Source organism: Rhincodon typus, chromosome 4, assembly GCF_021869965.1.
Source record: "Rhincodon typus isolate 14 chromosome 4, sRhiTyp1.1, whole genome shotgun sequence".
Lineage (NCBI taxonomy): Eukaryota > Metazoa > Chordata > Chondrichthyes > Orectolobiformes > Rhincodontidae > Rhincodon > Rhincodon typus.
In genome coordinates, this window is record NC_063335.1 from 61,009,700 (window position 1) to 61,024,304 (window position 14,605).

General features: G+C 34.5%; 1 protein-coding gene across 5 annotated transcripts; it reads left to right on the top strand.

Moving 5' to 3' along the window:
- Positions 1–781: 781 nt before the first annotated feature.
- On the top strand, positions 782–12,962 carry plag1 (pleiomorphic adenoma gene 1). Of its 5 annotated transcripts, none has more exons than XR_007262033.1 (4): positions 783–1,306; positions 3,639–3,733; positions 5,421–5,525; positions 10,936–11,008. XR_007262033.1 is itself a non-coding variant. In XM_048596406.1 (3 exons), the coding sequence occupies exons 1-2, from the start codon at positions 827–829 to the stop codon at positions 3,696–3,698; spliced, it is 540 nt and encodes a 179-aa protein (XP_048452363.1). In that variant the 5' UTR covers positions 783–826; the 3' UTR covers positions 3,699–3,733; positions 7,547–10,850. The 5 variants fall into 5 exon arrangements, 3 of the variants coding, with proteins under 3 accessions (XP_048452362.1, XP_048452363.1, XP_048452364.1); XR_007262032.1 differs by lacking the exon at positions 10,936–11,008 and adding an exon at positions 7,547–10,851; XM_048596406.1 differs by lacking the exons at positions 5,421–5,525; positions 10,936–11,008 and adding an exon at positions 7,547–10,850.
- The last annotated feature ends 1,643 nt before the right edge of the window (positions 12,963–14,605 follow it).

Here is a 14,605-nt window from a genome sequence, read left to right on the forward strand (position 1 = left end):
ATGGTACAGAAGCCTTTATTTTTAGTTTAAAGTAACTGTCTTTATTTTGCAAGTAAACTAATAACCCATACATTTTTTTTAACTATTTATGTCTTTCTTACTTTTTAAGTCAATATTTGTTTTTCTTTGAGGGTTTTACTATAGATGCAAACCTTGGTCAAAATATTTCATCAATTTCTTTCAGTAATGTAGGGGCATCTTTTTGGATGTCTTAAGGTATTTCTCCCCAACATATTTCCTTCGCACTAACTTTTATTTTTAAATAAAAAAAGTTATAATTTTCCCTTAACTATAACTTGATTGACTTCTTAAAAAATGTAATGAAGATAAGATTGTCAAAAATTGTTAACTAATTCAATACACAAGTTTTATTGAAATAATTTTTGGAAAAAGCTTATTTCCATGTGCTTTTCTGACCATCTCAGCTTATTATTATCATGTAAACAGTATAGTCTCAAGCCTATAATTATATCTGTTAACATATATAATTAGATGTTTATAAATGTCCTTATTGGCAGAAATTTATTTATACTTTCTGCCAATGTTTTTGGGGTTAAGACAATTATAAAACATTGCATGTTTTGAACTTTGAATAAATCAGACTTTTTAAAACTAACACACTCTATTAAATTTATATTATTTATGTGCATGTATAAGCTGAAGATTACAGCATTATTTAAATCTAAATTTTCTGTTTAGTTATTTTTGGGGAGTATACTGTCACGTTTAATTGCCTACTCAAACCTAGTAAAGCTGCTGTGCTTTTATGCAAATATTTAAATTCATCAATTTAGTATCAATAACAGTTTGTGTCTATTCAAGGCATATGGCCACTCATTCACCTCAGAAGACCCACAAGTGTACTTATTGTGAGAAAATGTTCCATCGTAAAGATCATCTAAAAAACCATCTACAGACTCATGATCCAAACAAGGAAGCCTTCAAGTGTGAGGAATGTGGGAAAAACTACAATACAAAGCTTGGCTATAAACGTCATCTGGCTCTGCATGCTGCAACTAGTGGTGACCTTACCTGTAAAGTGTGCTTACAAACATTTGAAAGCACAGGAGTGTTACTGGAGCACCTGAGGACACATGCTGGCAAGTCATCAAGTGGCACAAAGGAAAAAAAACACCAGTGTGACCACTGTGACCGTTGTTTCTATACTCGGAAAGATGTTCGGAGACACATGGTAGTACACACTGGAAGGAAAGACTTCCTTTGTCAGTACTGTGCCCAGAGATTTGGTCGGAAGGACCACTTGACACGCCACATGAAGAAAAGCCATTCACAGGAGCTGCTGAAGGTGAAAACTGAACCACCAGATTTTATGGATCTATTTAGCTCTAATACGTCATTGTCCATAAAAGATGAGCTAACACCAGTGATGTCTGTGGTTTCCAGTGAGCTGACATCTAGGCCATTTACAAATGCTTTACAAATGAATATTTACAGTGCCCATATTCAAACGATGCAAACGCTAGGGTCAACAAACCAAATGGTATCCACACCATTACCTTTAGGAATGGGTTGCCCACTAGAAATTGAATCTTCAATTCGCTCTCCTCAAGAACTCTCCTCAAAATATTTTCTTGGCTCTACCTCATATGCCATTGCAATGCCTGAAAAAGGACAACCATTAAAGAATGAAATAGATAGTTACTTAATGGATCTACAAAGTGATTTGCTTTCCTCCTGCCATGACACTCAATCATCCTCCTCAAAACTAGGCTTGGAATTGCAGGCAGGGTCTCTGGGGGATGGATATGGGGATATTTTACTTTCAAAAAGCCCAACTGTCCTTAGTGAACCTCTGAATACATCACCCTTGGACTTTTCTCAGTTGTTAAGTTTCTTGCCACTTAATAGCACTGCATACAATCAACCAGTTTCTTTAGGTAATCCTGGAATGTGTTATACACAGGACGAACCTCACACATCCCTCATTCCTCTTGCATCACAGAGCCAGGATTCACATGAAACTGGCAACAGTATTGGTCTCCATGCTCTTCATCCTTTATCCACAGTCTTCACGACTAGCTTAAGCACAACGACACTACCACGTTTTCACCAGGCTTTTCAGTAGATGATGCAACTTTCTTATCAACATCTTTTTACAGATATTCTCCTATATAATGCCAGTTATCCAGATGGAATATTAATGAATTGGACAGTAGACTCATTAACGGCTTCTAATATCTTTGCTACTTTGTGAATAGTCACAGGAGGCAAGCAAAACCGGGAAAAAATTGATAGCACAAGACTGTATGTCTATCTTTATTCATGATGGGAGCATCCAATGTAGCAGCTAATGTATAATAAATGTGCATTACAGGTTATTAAGTAGATTTGAATCTAATCCAGCATTGAGAGAATCAACCTGACCAGCCTAAAGATTTATAGAAAGAATATACACTCCATACACCCCATCCAACACCAAGATTGATGGTTCTTATAAGTGTGACTTTGAGGCATTAAAAAGAATCTTTCAGGTTTAGTTATCAGAGTGACTGCAATATTCACAGTGTGTTTTCCTTTTTTATTTGAAATAAGCAAACTATTAAATTTTAAAACCAATGTTCATGTTGTTTTGTGCAACGATTTTGCAGAGTTCTTCAGTAGGTCTTTTAGTAGTCCTTATTTGTGATTTTTTTTTTGAGTATCAACATCAAATACCTTTTGAACTGGGGGCATACCTGTGCGCTGAGGACCAAGCAGTTCTTAAAATCAATTGCTCAAAAAGTTATGGGGAATAGGTAAATTTATATGCAAACTGAAACACTTTGAAAGTCTGTAAAGCTTTATAAGTGCCATCATATTCAATACAGTACCTTTTAAAAACTCTGCCTATGACTTTATTGAAAATTCATTTACCATGTTGTAATACAAATCCTGCATGAATTCTATTTTCCAATTTAGCAATTGTATTCCTTTTTAATTTTTAAGTTTCAAGTGAGAATGAAGTTTATGCATTATGTAATGGGTATTCACCTGAACCTTTTGAATATTCGATCTGTCAATATATTTGACAAAAGCTAATAATGCATATTCACCTACATTTGCTTATAGGTTTTGAATATTCTCCAATTAATTCCTATTTTAAAACAAGGCAAGTGAAAGAGATGATTTCTGAAATCCATGTGGAGCCTTGAGAGGAAGAGAAATCAACTAGTAGAAACTAATGCCAAATTTATGTTTGGTAGAATCCTTTTTCATTTGTTACATAAATCACACATTCTCCTTGCTTTCTTTTGAATTTTAATAACATTTAGCCTATGTGATTAGTTAAATATTTTGGGCTATCTTTTTTTTTCGCAGTACTTGCTGCTTTGAAAACCACTTGGCACATTCCAGGAGAACCATTTCCTTCCTTCCTTCCTTCCCTAAAGTTAAAAATTATGACATCTATATTAGATTGATTTTCTTCAGAGATTTTGTTAAATCTTTGTTTATCTCCATTTTACTAATATTTACTTTCATTTCTGTCTTATCATTATGCACTTGAATTTCATCTTTCGTTGATGAAATAAAGACTGTGTGGAACTGTTATCTATTGCTAACATCAAACTCTATATTCCTTTAAAAACCTCAGACCTAATTTGAACTGAAAAATTAATTTTACTTTTTTGCATTTATAGTTCGAAAAGATACACTTCAGATATGTATCAGTACTTAAAATTACTAACAGGCCCATCTGAATTTAATTTGGATTTTTCTTAATGCCTTCTTGCTGGTGAGTGCATTCTGTTTTGAGATAATGAGTACCAATTGTTTTCTTGTAATATACACAACAAAAGCCAAATATGCATTGTCCTGAAATCTAAAATTTTAAACTGGAAAATTCATCATGTCTGGCAGCATTTGTAAGTGAGAACGAGTTGATGTTTCAGGTTGATTATATGTTCTGATTAACTATCTCTACAGATGCTGCTAGATTTGCTGAGTATTTCAAGTATTATGTTTTGATTATAAATAAATGTTGGAATTAGGAAAGGATTAAACATGTTACTTTAATAGCAAATATTGGTCTAACTGATCATGATTTAACTAGCTAGTTAATCTCTGCAAGCTATTTAACAAATGAAAAGCTTTACATTGTTTACAAAATATTATAATTAAGTAGTTAGCAAGAAGTGTTGCAGTCTATTATATTGGTTGGCTGTTAGCTTTAAGTGGTACAAAAGGTTTTTGCATTGAAATTCAAAAAGGCTAAAATAATTGAATTAAAACAAAAACTGAAAATATCAGAAATCGGAGGCAAAACACATTGGAAATGATGAACCCAATTGTAACTCCTAAGTGATCTTGAGAAAGTTAATTTCAATCAATAAGCCTATGGCATTGTGGGGAGAGAACAAAAGTTGACACTTTTTTGGTATCACTTGATAGAAGTGGCATGTAACACCTAAAATGTTAACATATTTGATCTTCCCACAAATGCTCAGTGACCTAACGTATGTTCATCAATTAACTATGTTTTTCATCTCATTGGCTTCTTCAGGACATTTACTTAGTGGAATATTGCTTAATGAAAATAACCTGAAGCCCAATAGGATGAAATATAGAGAAAGCGAAAAGAACTGTCTAGCTTTAACGTGTGTGTTTTTCATACTGCTAACAACAGATTGATGCAATATTTCCACTTTAATTTTGTAGCCAAAATTATTTAGGTGCTAAGTTCTGCCCAGTAAATCTGAGTAACGATGGTTCACAATTTAGCAGTTAGTTAATACTTGATTGTCCTGAGAGATCCTAATTGTTTGTCAACCAGAAAAATGTTTCTTGCTGCATGAAATTGATTTAAAATTTGATACTCCTGAAATATGTGGATTTCTCATTACATTACAGACTATCATAGATAGTGCCCATTAGTCTGAATATATAAGTCTTTGCTTGCTTACTTTAGTTGAACCCTGTCAATGATTTTACTAAAATGATGAGCAGAAAATGAAAAATATCATTCCACCCAAACTCTTTGCTGAAAATACCAACAGGAGAAATTTGCCCTCTTTTTAGCTAGTGACTAGGAGTGGTGGTGATGAATCTTCTGGAAGTTAAATTAACACAGTATTATCACATTACAATGGGGCATGTTAATATCTGTGGGACCTTTCTTGAGCCTTCCTATTTGTGATTTAGTAATTTAAAAAACTCTGCATATTTTCTCAAATGCTTGAGTTAGAACATTGTGTTATGATTCCAGTTGAAACCTGCCTTGATAGGTCATAAGTTTTATTTTACTTTTTGTTTACAATGGAGGTCAGTCAGTGAACATATTCACAAGAGGTTGTCCAATATCTTTTGAACAAAAGAATATAAAAGCTTATTACAAAAAACAATAATTATTGGAACAGTCTCATTACAAACATTTTTTTTTTTTTTTAAAAATCATCCTTTTTATTGCTGCAATGCCCATACAGTCACTCAAACCTCAGTGAAGACTCACCACTGTCTCCATGCTGAAGCCTCTTGTCCACCTGGCAGGGCTATAATCGGTTTCCTTTCCACAAACTTCTGCACATTCGGTAAGTGCTACTTTTTTCAGTTAGTATCTGGCCCTGGGATTTTGACAACTCGGCTCACTATTGCTTAACATCCATTCCCCAAACTCGTGGCCAACAGCCTTGCATGATATTTTCCTCTCAGACACCTGCCTTCTGCTTCTGGAACTTTCCTCTCATCAGCTTGAGAACTTTTCCCCAGTACTGACTGCTCAAAACAGCACCTCTGCTATTAGGGAGCCTGTTCTGTGTGAACCTACTTCTGTCTGTTTCTCTAAGGGGGTAACTCAAATTATTAAACACCTTTTTAGTAGTTATCTCCCTCGGACACTTACTGGTCATTTACCTGAAATCACATGGCTACTTGTGATTGTTGTTTTGAACTTGATGATTTTAAAAAGAAACAAGTCAGATCTTCATACCAGAAAATTAAAATACACTTCCTTTACTTCAGAACCGCAAGTCCTCAGATACTAATCATATATTACGAACCCTTTTAATAACTGTCACAATAAAGAAGTAACTCTAATATTCTAGGTTTTTGACTCCCCAAAATAACATTGTAAGGACAGCTGAAGAAAACAGCAAAACCTCGTTCACACTGATCATCTCACATCTAAGAGAGCTCCTATTACAATTAGGGGTAAAACTCAAATTAAATATATTGTCAACAATCCTCTTAGAGTATCTAAAATGCAAGATGTTATGTTTTCCCCTCACTTATACTGGGTTGCCGGGTCTCAGATGTCTATTTCTGATCTTGTAGTCGGTGATACTTCCTGTAAAATTCATTTGTTGGCAAATCTCCAGCAACACACTTTGCATATACCTTCCAAACCAGCAATAATCATATAAGCCACTTTAATGAAGTACCCATTCTTCATCGTTGAGTTGCTAATGATTATTCCGAGGTCGTCCTCGGCATGAGTAGTGAAATAAAAAGACAGGTGGGAGGAAACCTGTTAATGTTGCAATATATGGCCTGCTGACTACCTGGAGAATCAACTGTTTAGACATACAGTATTTTAAAGTAATATAAATTCTATCTTTTGTTAGGTTTGGCAAGAAAACTGTCATGTCTATAATGTGATTTAAAGTTAATAAAGAAAATTTATCCCTACACTTAACAGTATGTAAAAACAGCGCTGTACAAATGTTGAGGTTAAGTATGAAAAGGCCATTTAGCCCAGTAAGAATTAAGATCATTACTTAACAGATTCATTCTAATTGTAGGTGTCTGTATTTTGAATAGCTGATATATTTTTAGCTGTTACCTTAGTGGATTAAGAAGATTTTAATCACCACAATGTCCCTTGACTTCAAACCTGTAGCTAGAGAGGAATTTGTGGTGGTGATGAACCTTCTAGAAATTAAATTTACTTTTTGTCCTATATTTAACACGCAATGGTTCATATGTATCTAAAAATACGTTTTCAATAAGTTCTTAGTCATCCATGTAGATGTGCTAGATAATTGAATAGTTTTGAACACAAATTCATATCTAATCAGATTAGTAACTCATTAGAATAATGACTATCCTGCAAATAAGTCCTTTCAGTTGTAGATATCAAAAAAACAATAACAGTAGACTTGCCAGTCATGGTAGTAAGAAATAGAATCAGTACTTCTGAAATGAATAAAATAACGCTGGCATTTATTTAATACTTTTCATTGAACTACCTCCGTTCTTTACATGATGAATGACCTTATTGAAGTGGAGTTACCATTGTGTTATGTTGACAAATTTCTGCATATGGTGTTGGTACTACCCTCTCAAAATGAACATCTATTGGATGTCTAATTCTCCCAGGTTGTGAGACCTGAAACCTATAAAGATTTTTAGACTTGGAAATCATATCTTTTGGAGGTAGTATTTTATAGATTTATACCTTGCAGTGCTTCTGTTTAAAGTTTTCAAACTCAGCACTGTATTAGCATTGAAAATATAAAATGTATTTAATGTTACTAGATGGAAATATAGGCCATGATCAAAAATATTTTTAAGAAAAATGAACTTTTAAATTTTGTTTGCCTGTAATCCATAGCTCTGTTCAGTTGTTCCTGGACTTTGAAGGACTTTGGATCCAACTGGGATGAGAGGCAAGTGAAGTTGAAAATTAGCCCCATCACCCAACTGCCTGACTTCTGTTTCCCTTCAGCATCTGGGCTATTTTTGTGGAGTCATCATTGGAAAATTTGGCTTTTAGTTTTGTTGTTTAACTGGCAGCAACCAATTTTTGGTTTGGAGGCAGGCACGATGGGGTCAAGTTCTCCAGTCAAGCCAAGTGGTCGCCCCATCTACCCGGGTGTAAGAGCATCCACAGGGCACCCTGCAGCAGGATTCTCTCCAACTAACAGTGGCCTAGCTACTGAATCTGTTTTTTTTACTGAAAGATGTAAATAAATTAGGGTCAGTGTGCCTCCATATTGGAAGCTTTCTGTTATTTATTTTTCAGTATTGCCGTTGTTGCTATTAAACTGGAATGCCTTTGATTAGCCCTCCATTTTTAAGGGACAGTGTACTTCTTTCTGCAGTTTAAGAGGCCATGATCAGTTCGCTCTGGGATAAGCTTGAGTGTAAAATCTGTCACAAATCCTATTTATTGGTCCCTGAGAGAGAATGCAATTCACCCAATTAAATGTTTCGTCATTCACATTAGTGGGGCTACTGTTTTTACATTTGCGAAAGAGTTAGCACTTGGGTTTTGATGCATACATTAGAGTTTTGAACTATGACTAAGCAGCACCTAGGATTTAGCTCTTAGTTGGACATTTACTGAACAATCTGATTGGACATACTGTATCCAATGTATTATTCAGCAAATGCTAATGGAAGATTTGTGTTTCTAATCCCTTCCCACCACTAGATTTTTCAGTAGATTATTCAAACAGGAGAAGATTATCTATTGTCCTTTCCTTAAAAAAAAATGAAGTCCATTAACTGCAGAAAGTGCAGCAGTTCTAATTTTTAAATAGAGGTCCTTTTAAAAATATTCAAAAGATAATGCAGAATTTCATAGATCCCAATTGAAAGTTTTGTTTTTTTTTGAGGAAGGTACATGGAATTAGAATATTAGTGCATAGCATTATTTATAAACTTAAATCAACAATCTATATTACATTGTCTAAGAAACCAAACAAATGTTCTAGTCAGTTTTGTTTTCATAAAGCCCAATATTGCATATATGGACATTATAGGGGCACTTTTGAAAATGTGCATTCTTGTTAAGGCATTTCATTTGCCAGAAGTATTCAGTGAATTGAGATATATATTGTACATGATATTTCAATTATTACTTCATTGTAAATATTTGAGAATGTAGTACATGAAACAAAATGTACAGTATGTTCTTTCAAAAATTGAGTTTTTGTGTCGGCAATATCAAGTTGGAAAATGTCTCATATTTGAAACTGTAGTTAGACTTCCTTCCTCAGGCTGAGCACCTGAAACTTTGCAGCATAGCTGAAAGAGGAATGGCGATAGGATAGCCAGTGGGTAAATGGTTTACAAATGTCCATGAGTATTTTGCACACAATCTGTATATGGAATGACGAATCCAAATTGGTTAGCCAACTAAAAGAAAGGGCACTTCTTTACATCAGAAATGCTTCTATTTAAGTACACCTTCTGACTTAAATTTAAACAAGAGAAAACTTTGTTTTTGAGGATTTCTTCTTTAGAATAAATAGAACAACTAATTAAGCTGTCTCGAAGAAAAACCCACCACACAATTGGAGGGAAAAATTTCAAAGGTGGGCAACTAATTTAACCCATCCTGTGTTAATTGACAAGTCGTCTCATTTTGAGAATAAAAAAAATCCCATAAATAAAATAACATAGATGCTGTTTTTAATTCCTACATTCAAATTGCCTCTAACTTTGAATTTAAATCTGTGAACTTTAAACAGTTAACTTTTTAGAAGTTATTTTATTTTTCAAATGTCAACTAAAGCACAAGTGCATGCTGCTTGAGAAGTGGAATTTTCATAAAATCTTAGATGTATTTTTTTCATTTGTGCAAAATTCCTTTTTTATAGATGCGCAACATCAACATGTTTTATCTATTGTTACAACACACGAGTATATAGTGAATTATGTAACATGTAGCCTTGTCTGCAGAATGTGCAAAATAACCTATATTTTTAGCACTTTCTTTATCCTTTTACCTTCAGTGTCTTTGAAGGTTGTACAGTTAACAATCATTACAAACTTGTTTCAAGTGCCGTTAGATTTCATATTCTAATATTCAAGCATTAGATATAAAACAATCTTGTACATATTTTACTTTTCTATTTAACTTTTAGCAGGTACAAATACTATAGTGTTTCTTTTTGTAAAAAAAAAGTCATATTTGCAAAGACAAGAAAGTAAACACATGGATGAATTATTGTTACATCTCAACTGAAGTAAATTCAATGGGGGAATACCTGTGCAACACTTTTTGAAGTTATATACTTGCTGCTATTTCACTTTGTTTAAATGAAACCAGTTCTCATGGTGCTGTGAACTTTCCATTTCTTAGTTTATTACTGTGATTATGTACTGCAGTTACCAACATGTAGAAAATCTGCAGTAACCTGAATACTATTAACACTTCTAAATGTCATGGCCTTCGTATGAAGCCACAATACATTATGCAGTTGAGGCAAAACAAAACTGTTTGATTTTTGATCAGATCTTAAAGCCATCAAGAATTGGTATTCCTTCAGACTCTACATAGTGGAGGTTTGCTGGAACCACGTGAATTCTAATGAATTTAAAGTGAAAATATTGTTGAACATTGTACGTTCTACCTAAAGTGTTGTTACATCTATTGCTCAGCATTTGTCCGTTCTCATAACTGAAAAATACCAATGGTTTGCACCCCCACCCCCACAGTTTGCATCACTGAACTGCAAAGTTTAAGCAGATTGAGTGAATGTTAAGAAATGTAAACAGTATTAGATATTTATGTAATTCATTTTAAAGCATATTTTAGTTTGTCAAAAAGTGGTGGAATAGCAGAAGGTAACTGCATTCCAAATTAGACTTATGTACTTGTTGCATTTCAACATTTGTTATCCTGTTCACAATAGAAGCATGTTGCTTACAATGTACATAATTATCAATGTATTTACGTACTACTGGTATCTGTGCAAATGTAGGCATGTACGATAGTGTTCAAAACTAAAGCTGCAGTAAACATTTTAGAATTTAATCTTTACATCCAAAGAAATGCTTTAAAAGCAAACATTATTTATTGTGCCAGATAATCTGCATTTTTATAAGCAAATTTACTATAATAAAACAGTTCTGCTGCAGCTCCATTTGGTCTAAAGTGTATTAGTATCCATAAACATTGGATTGAAATTGCATTGGAGATGGCCTGAAAAGAAAGAGTTGGACCAATTTTTTTTTTAATTCAGAGCTTTAAAAGGGTTTTTTCTCTTACAGGTTGGTGGAAAGGATTTGAGGAAGCCTTCTTTGGGGTTACATCCCCAAAAATTTAAAGATCAGCAGAGCCCCACTTTAGGAAATTTTACTTATGACTCAACCAGAGTCAATATCAAGAATTTGAAGATAACTTGGTATTTGTGGGAATGATGCCTGGCAGTCACGTAAGAGAGTTTCCAGGCAATCATGTTAATCTTATGGCAGCGGATTTATCATGATGGATTATATTCTATAACCTCCATCGATCCATGTACACTTCCTCCGAACCTTTCTTGCACAAACACATTGGCAGGAGAGACTGGAGAATGGCGGTAATGGGGTGGTGGCATAAAAGGAGGCAGTAATGTGGTATTGTAATGCTTACATTGCTACCTAACAGACCAGAAACCAAGTCTAAATTCCATCATGATAAATTGAGGTTGAATTTAGTAAATCTGAAGTTAATATCAGGAAAATAATCTCTCAATCTGTTGGATTGTCATAAAAATGAAACCAATTCACTGATAGCCTTGCAGAATGAAACTCTGCTGCCCCATATTTGTCTGTGTTTTGTGTATTATGATTTCTTAATGCTAAAGTAATTTAATATGTTGATCGGTTGCAAACAATTACCATGCAATGATTTCAAAAGGAAGGGGGAAAATAAAAAAAACCTGTCAACAATGATTCAGCTAAACGTAGGAGAGCTGTCGCACCAACCAGCCAAGTAGTTTGGAATTAACTCAACAGGACCATTCAAACCAATATGTCTGTGCTGGTGTTTATGATGGTGTGTATCTCCTACTACTTTAACTCATCCAAACAACATATCCTTTCTTTCTGTCTTGTGTTCTTAAATAGCTTCCTATTAAACATTACTTTGATATTTGCCTCAGTACTCCACGTTAGGAAGTTCCAGATTCCATTTCTAAGTAGAGGTATTTCCTGAATTCCTTTATTGTCTTTACTGACAATCTAATACTTAATGCCCAGAGTATTTTTTTGACTCTCAAGCGGAAATATTTTCTCTGAATCTAGTCTTTCCTGTTCCTTCATATCTTTAAAGACTGCCATCAGTAATCATCTCTCAATATATTTTCAAGTGGCCCTAAGCCTGTTCAGTCTTTTTGACTATTGTACCCTCTCAATGTAAGTCCCATTCTCATTTTTTAAGGGATAGAGGTGCTGGAGGAAGTTTTTGTAATACGGAGACCAGAATTCTCCAAATAATCTTCAAGCCTAACTAAGAATCAATATATATTTAATTTATCTGCTTTTGATTTTGATTCCTCTGGAAATGAATCCCAATGATTTCTTTGCACCTTTTTGCTTTTGTTAACCTGCTTTCATACTTCAATGATTTGTTGTTCCCGTATCAATAGATCTCTTAGCACTACAAGGAAAAGGTTACTACTATGTTGACATGGATGTTAATTTACAAGATTCACTGGTTTTTCTATCAACTATTCTTCACGATGTTAATACTTGCTGTAATAACAAAACGTTGAATAATCTTAGGTACTTCACTATTAAATGGAAAACAGTGCAATTTGTACAATGTTCAGCACCTCTTGTGTCCTCAGATAATGAAGTAGTCCATGTCCAAATACAGCAAGACTTGGACAATATCTAGGTTTGCCTGATGTGTGTGTGCCAAAGATGTTGCTTACTACTTTTCAGACAATTATTATCTCCGAGAAAATCTAACCATCATCCCTTGACATCCAATGATATTACCCTCATTGAATCCTTCGCCATCAACATCTGGGGTTTGCCATTGATGAGAAATTGAATTTTATCAGCCATATAAATACCGTAGCAACAAGAACAACAGCAAGTAACTCCTCTCCTGACTCTCCAGAGCCAATCCATCATTTACAAGGTACAAGATGGGAGTGCAATGGAATACTGCCCATTTGCCTGGATGAATGCACCTACACCAGCAGTCAAGAAGTTTGGTATTATTCAAGACAAAGCAGCCGCTCTTCTGATGAAGAGTCACCAGACTCAAAACATTAATTCCGCTTTCTTCCCACAGATGCTGCCAGATTTGCAGTGTTTCGCTAGTAATTTGTTTTTGTTGTGAAAACAGCATGCTTGTTTGGCACCACATCCACTACCTCCAAACCCAATGCTCAGTAGCAGCAGTGCATACCATGTACAAGATGCTTTTCAGAAACTCACCAAGGCTCCTGCGACCACTTCCATCTAGAAAGACAAGGTACCAGATATATGGGTTTACCACTTGCAATTTCCTGTCCAAATCACTTGTCATTCTGACTTGGGAGTTTATTGCAGTTCTTTTTAATGTTGCTGGGTCAAAATCCTGGAACTCCTGTTATGGAATTGTGTGTCTGTCACCTGTAGCGGTTGATGAAGGCAGCTCACCAGCATCTTAAGAACAAGTGGGGTCAGCAATAACTGATAACCCAGTTAGTAATGTCCAGAGTGCATGAATGAATTTTTAAAAAAAATTCAATCTGAAGTTCAAACATTGTACCAAATTAAAATTATGCTTTTAATTTGATCAATATATTTTCTTTGTGATAAAGAAATAGTGTTTTTTTTTCTGAAGTAGCTTTGAGGAAAAAATACCATGTAAAATGTACAAATCCTTTCCACCCTTCGTGTTTTCCGCACACCCACACACACACAGATTTTGCGTTTGTGCGAAGTTCCTCATTTTACTCAATTGTTTACAATTAAACAAAGTTTTGATGTAGAATATCTTTACCATTTTCAGCCTCTTAAAGTTTCTAAAATTTATTCAGATGAGGGGACAATTAATGTTTCCCTCTTGGAAAAATGTTTCAATCTTTTGAAACAAAAAAAAAACTTAAAATAGTTTCTCTAACATTCAATTTTTGTTACAACGTTCATTATATTTTGGTAATGTTTCAGTTTTGGCAAAAACCTCGTGTAGTTGTAAAGAACTATATCTCTCCGGTAACATATCAGATTCTTCCATTGTTCCACTTGGTGAGCAAACTAAAAACCACTTTAGAAGCTAAAATTTGAACATCTGTGGAACACAATGGAAATCAAGAACACCAATGGCATAATACAGTAATCTTTAATCTGTGGGTCAGTATGTTCTTTATGACTCAGTCTAGGTGACCCGAGTTTACTGGAGAATTCAAAATGACATGCTAAGAATACGTATAAATTTTATATCCGCCTCAGGTGATGCAATATATCCCAGGCTGTTATGGCTGGCAAGGAAGGCAATTGCTGGTGCAATGATGGAGATATTTAATAATTTAGCCATGGATGAAGTGCCAGATGATTGGAGAATAGCTATATATATCTGTCGTCGTCGTCTTGTGTGTGTGTATGAACGTATATATAAAAAAGCTAGAAAGAATTTAACACAAACATCAAAACAAAGTTTCAACCTGTTTTCTAACACCATGTGTTATGGAGACTGTACTCCAGAGAAATTGCACCCCATTTTATTTCTTTCAGTTTCTACTTGATTCCTTCTTTGACCTGTGGGGACTATTTGATGCTTTTTGAGTCTGCTAACATAAGGCTCTCCAATTGTCCACTTCCAATAACTAGCAAGTTTCTATCTAAAGCAAACAGAATGTTGGAGAAACATAGCAGGTCTAGCAACATCTATGGATAGAGAAGCTAAATGTTTTAAGCCCACTATGACTCTTCATGTGTACGTGAAACACAAAAAGCTAGC

Excerpts from the sequence above, each read along its gene's own strand:
- plag1 (XM_048596405.1), top strand. The coding sequence starts at position 827 with ATGGCCACTCATTCACCTCAGAAGACCCACAAGTGTACTTATTGTGAG. Across the intron at positions 1,307-10,935 it reads ATTCACAGGAGCTGCTGAAG|GTTGGTGGAAAGGATTTGAG; the intron begins GTGAAAACTGAA and ends TTTCTCTTACAG.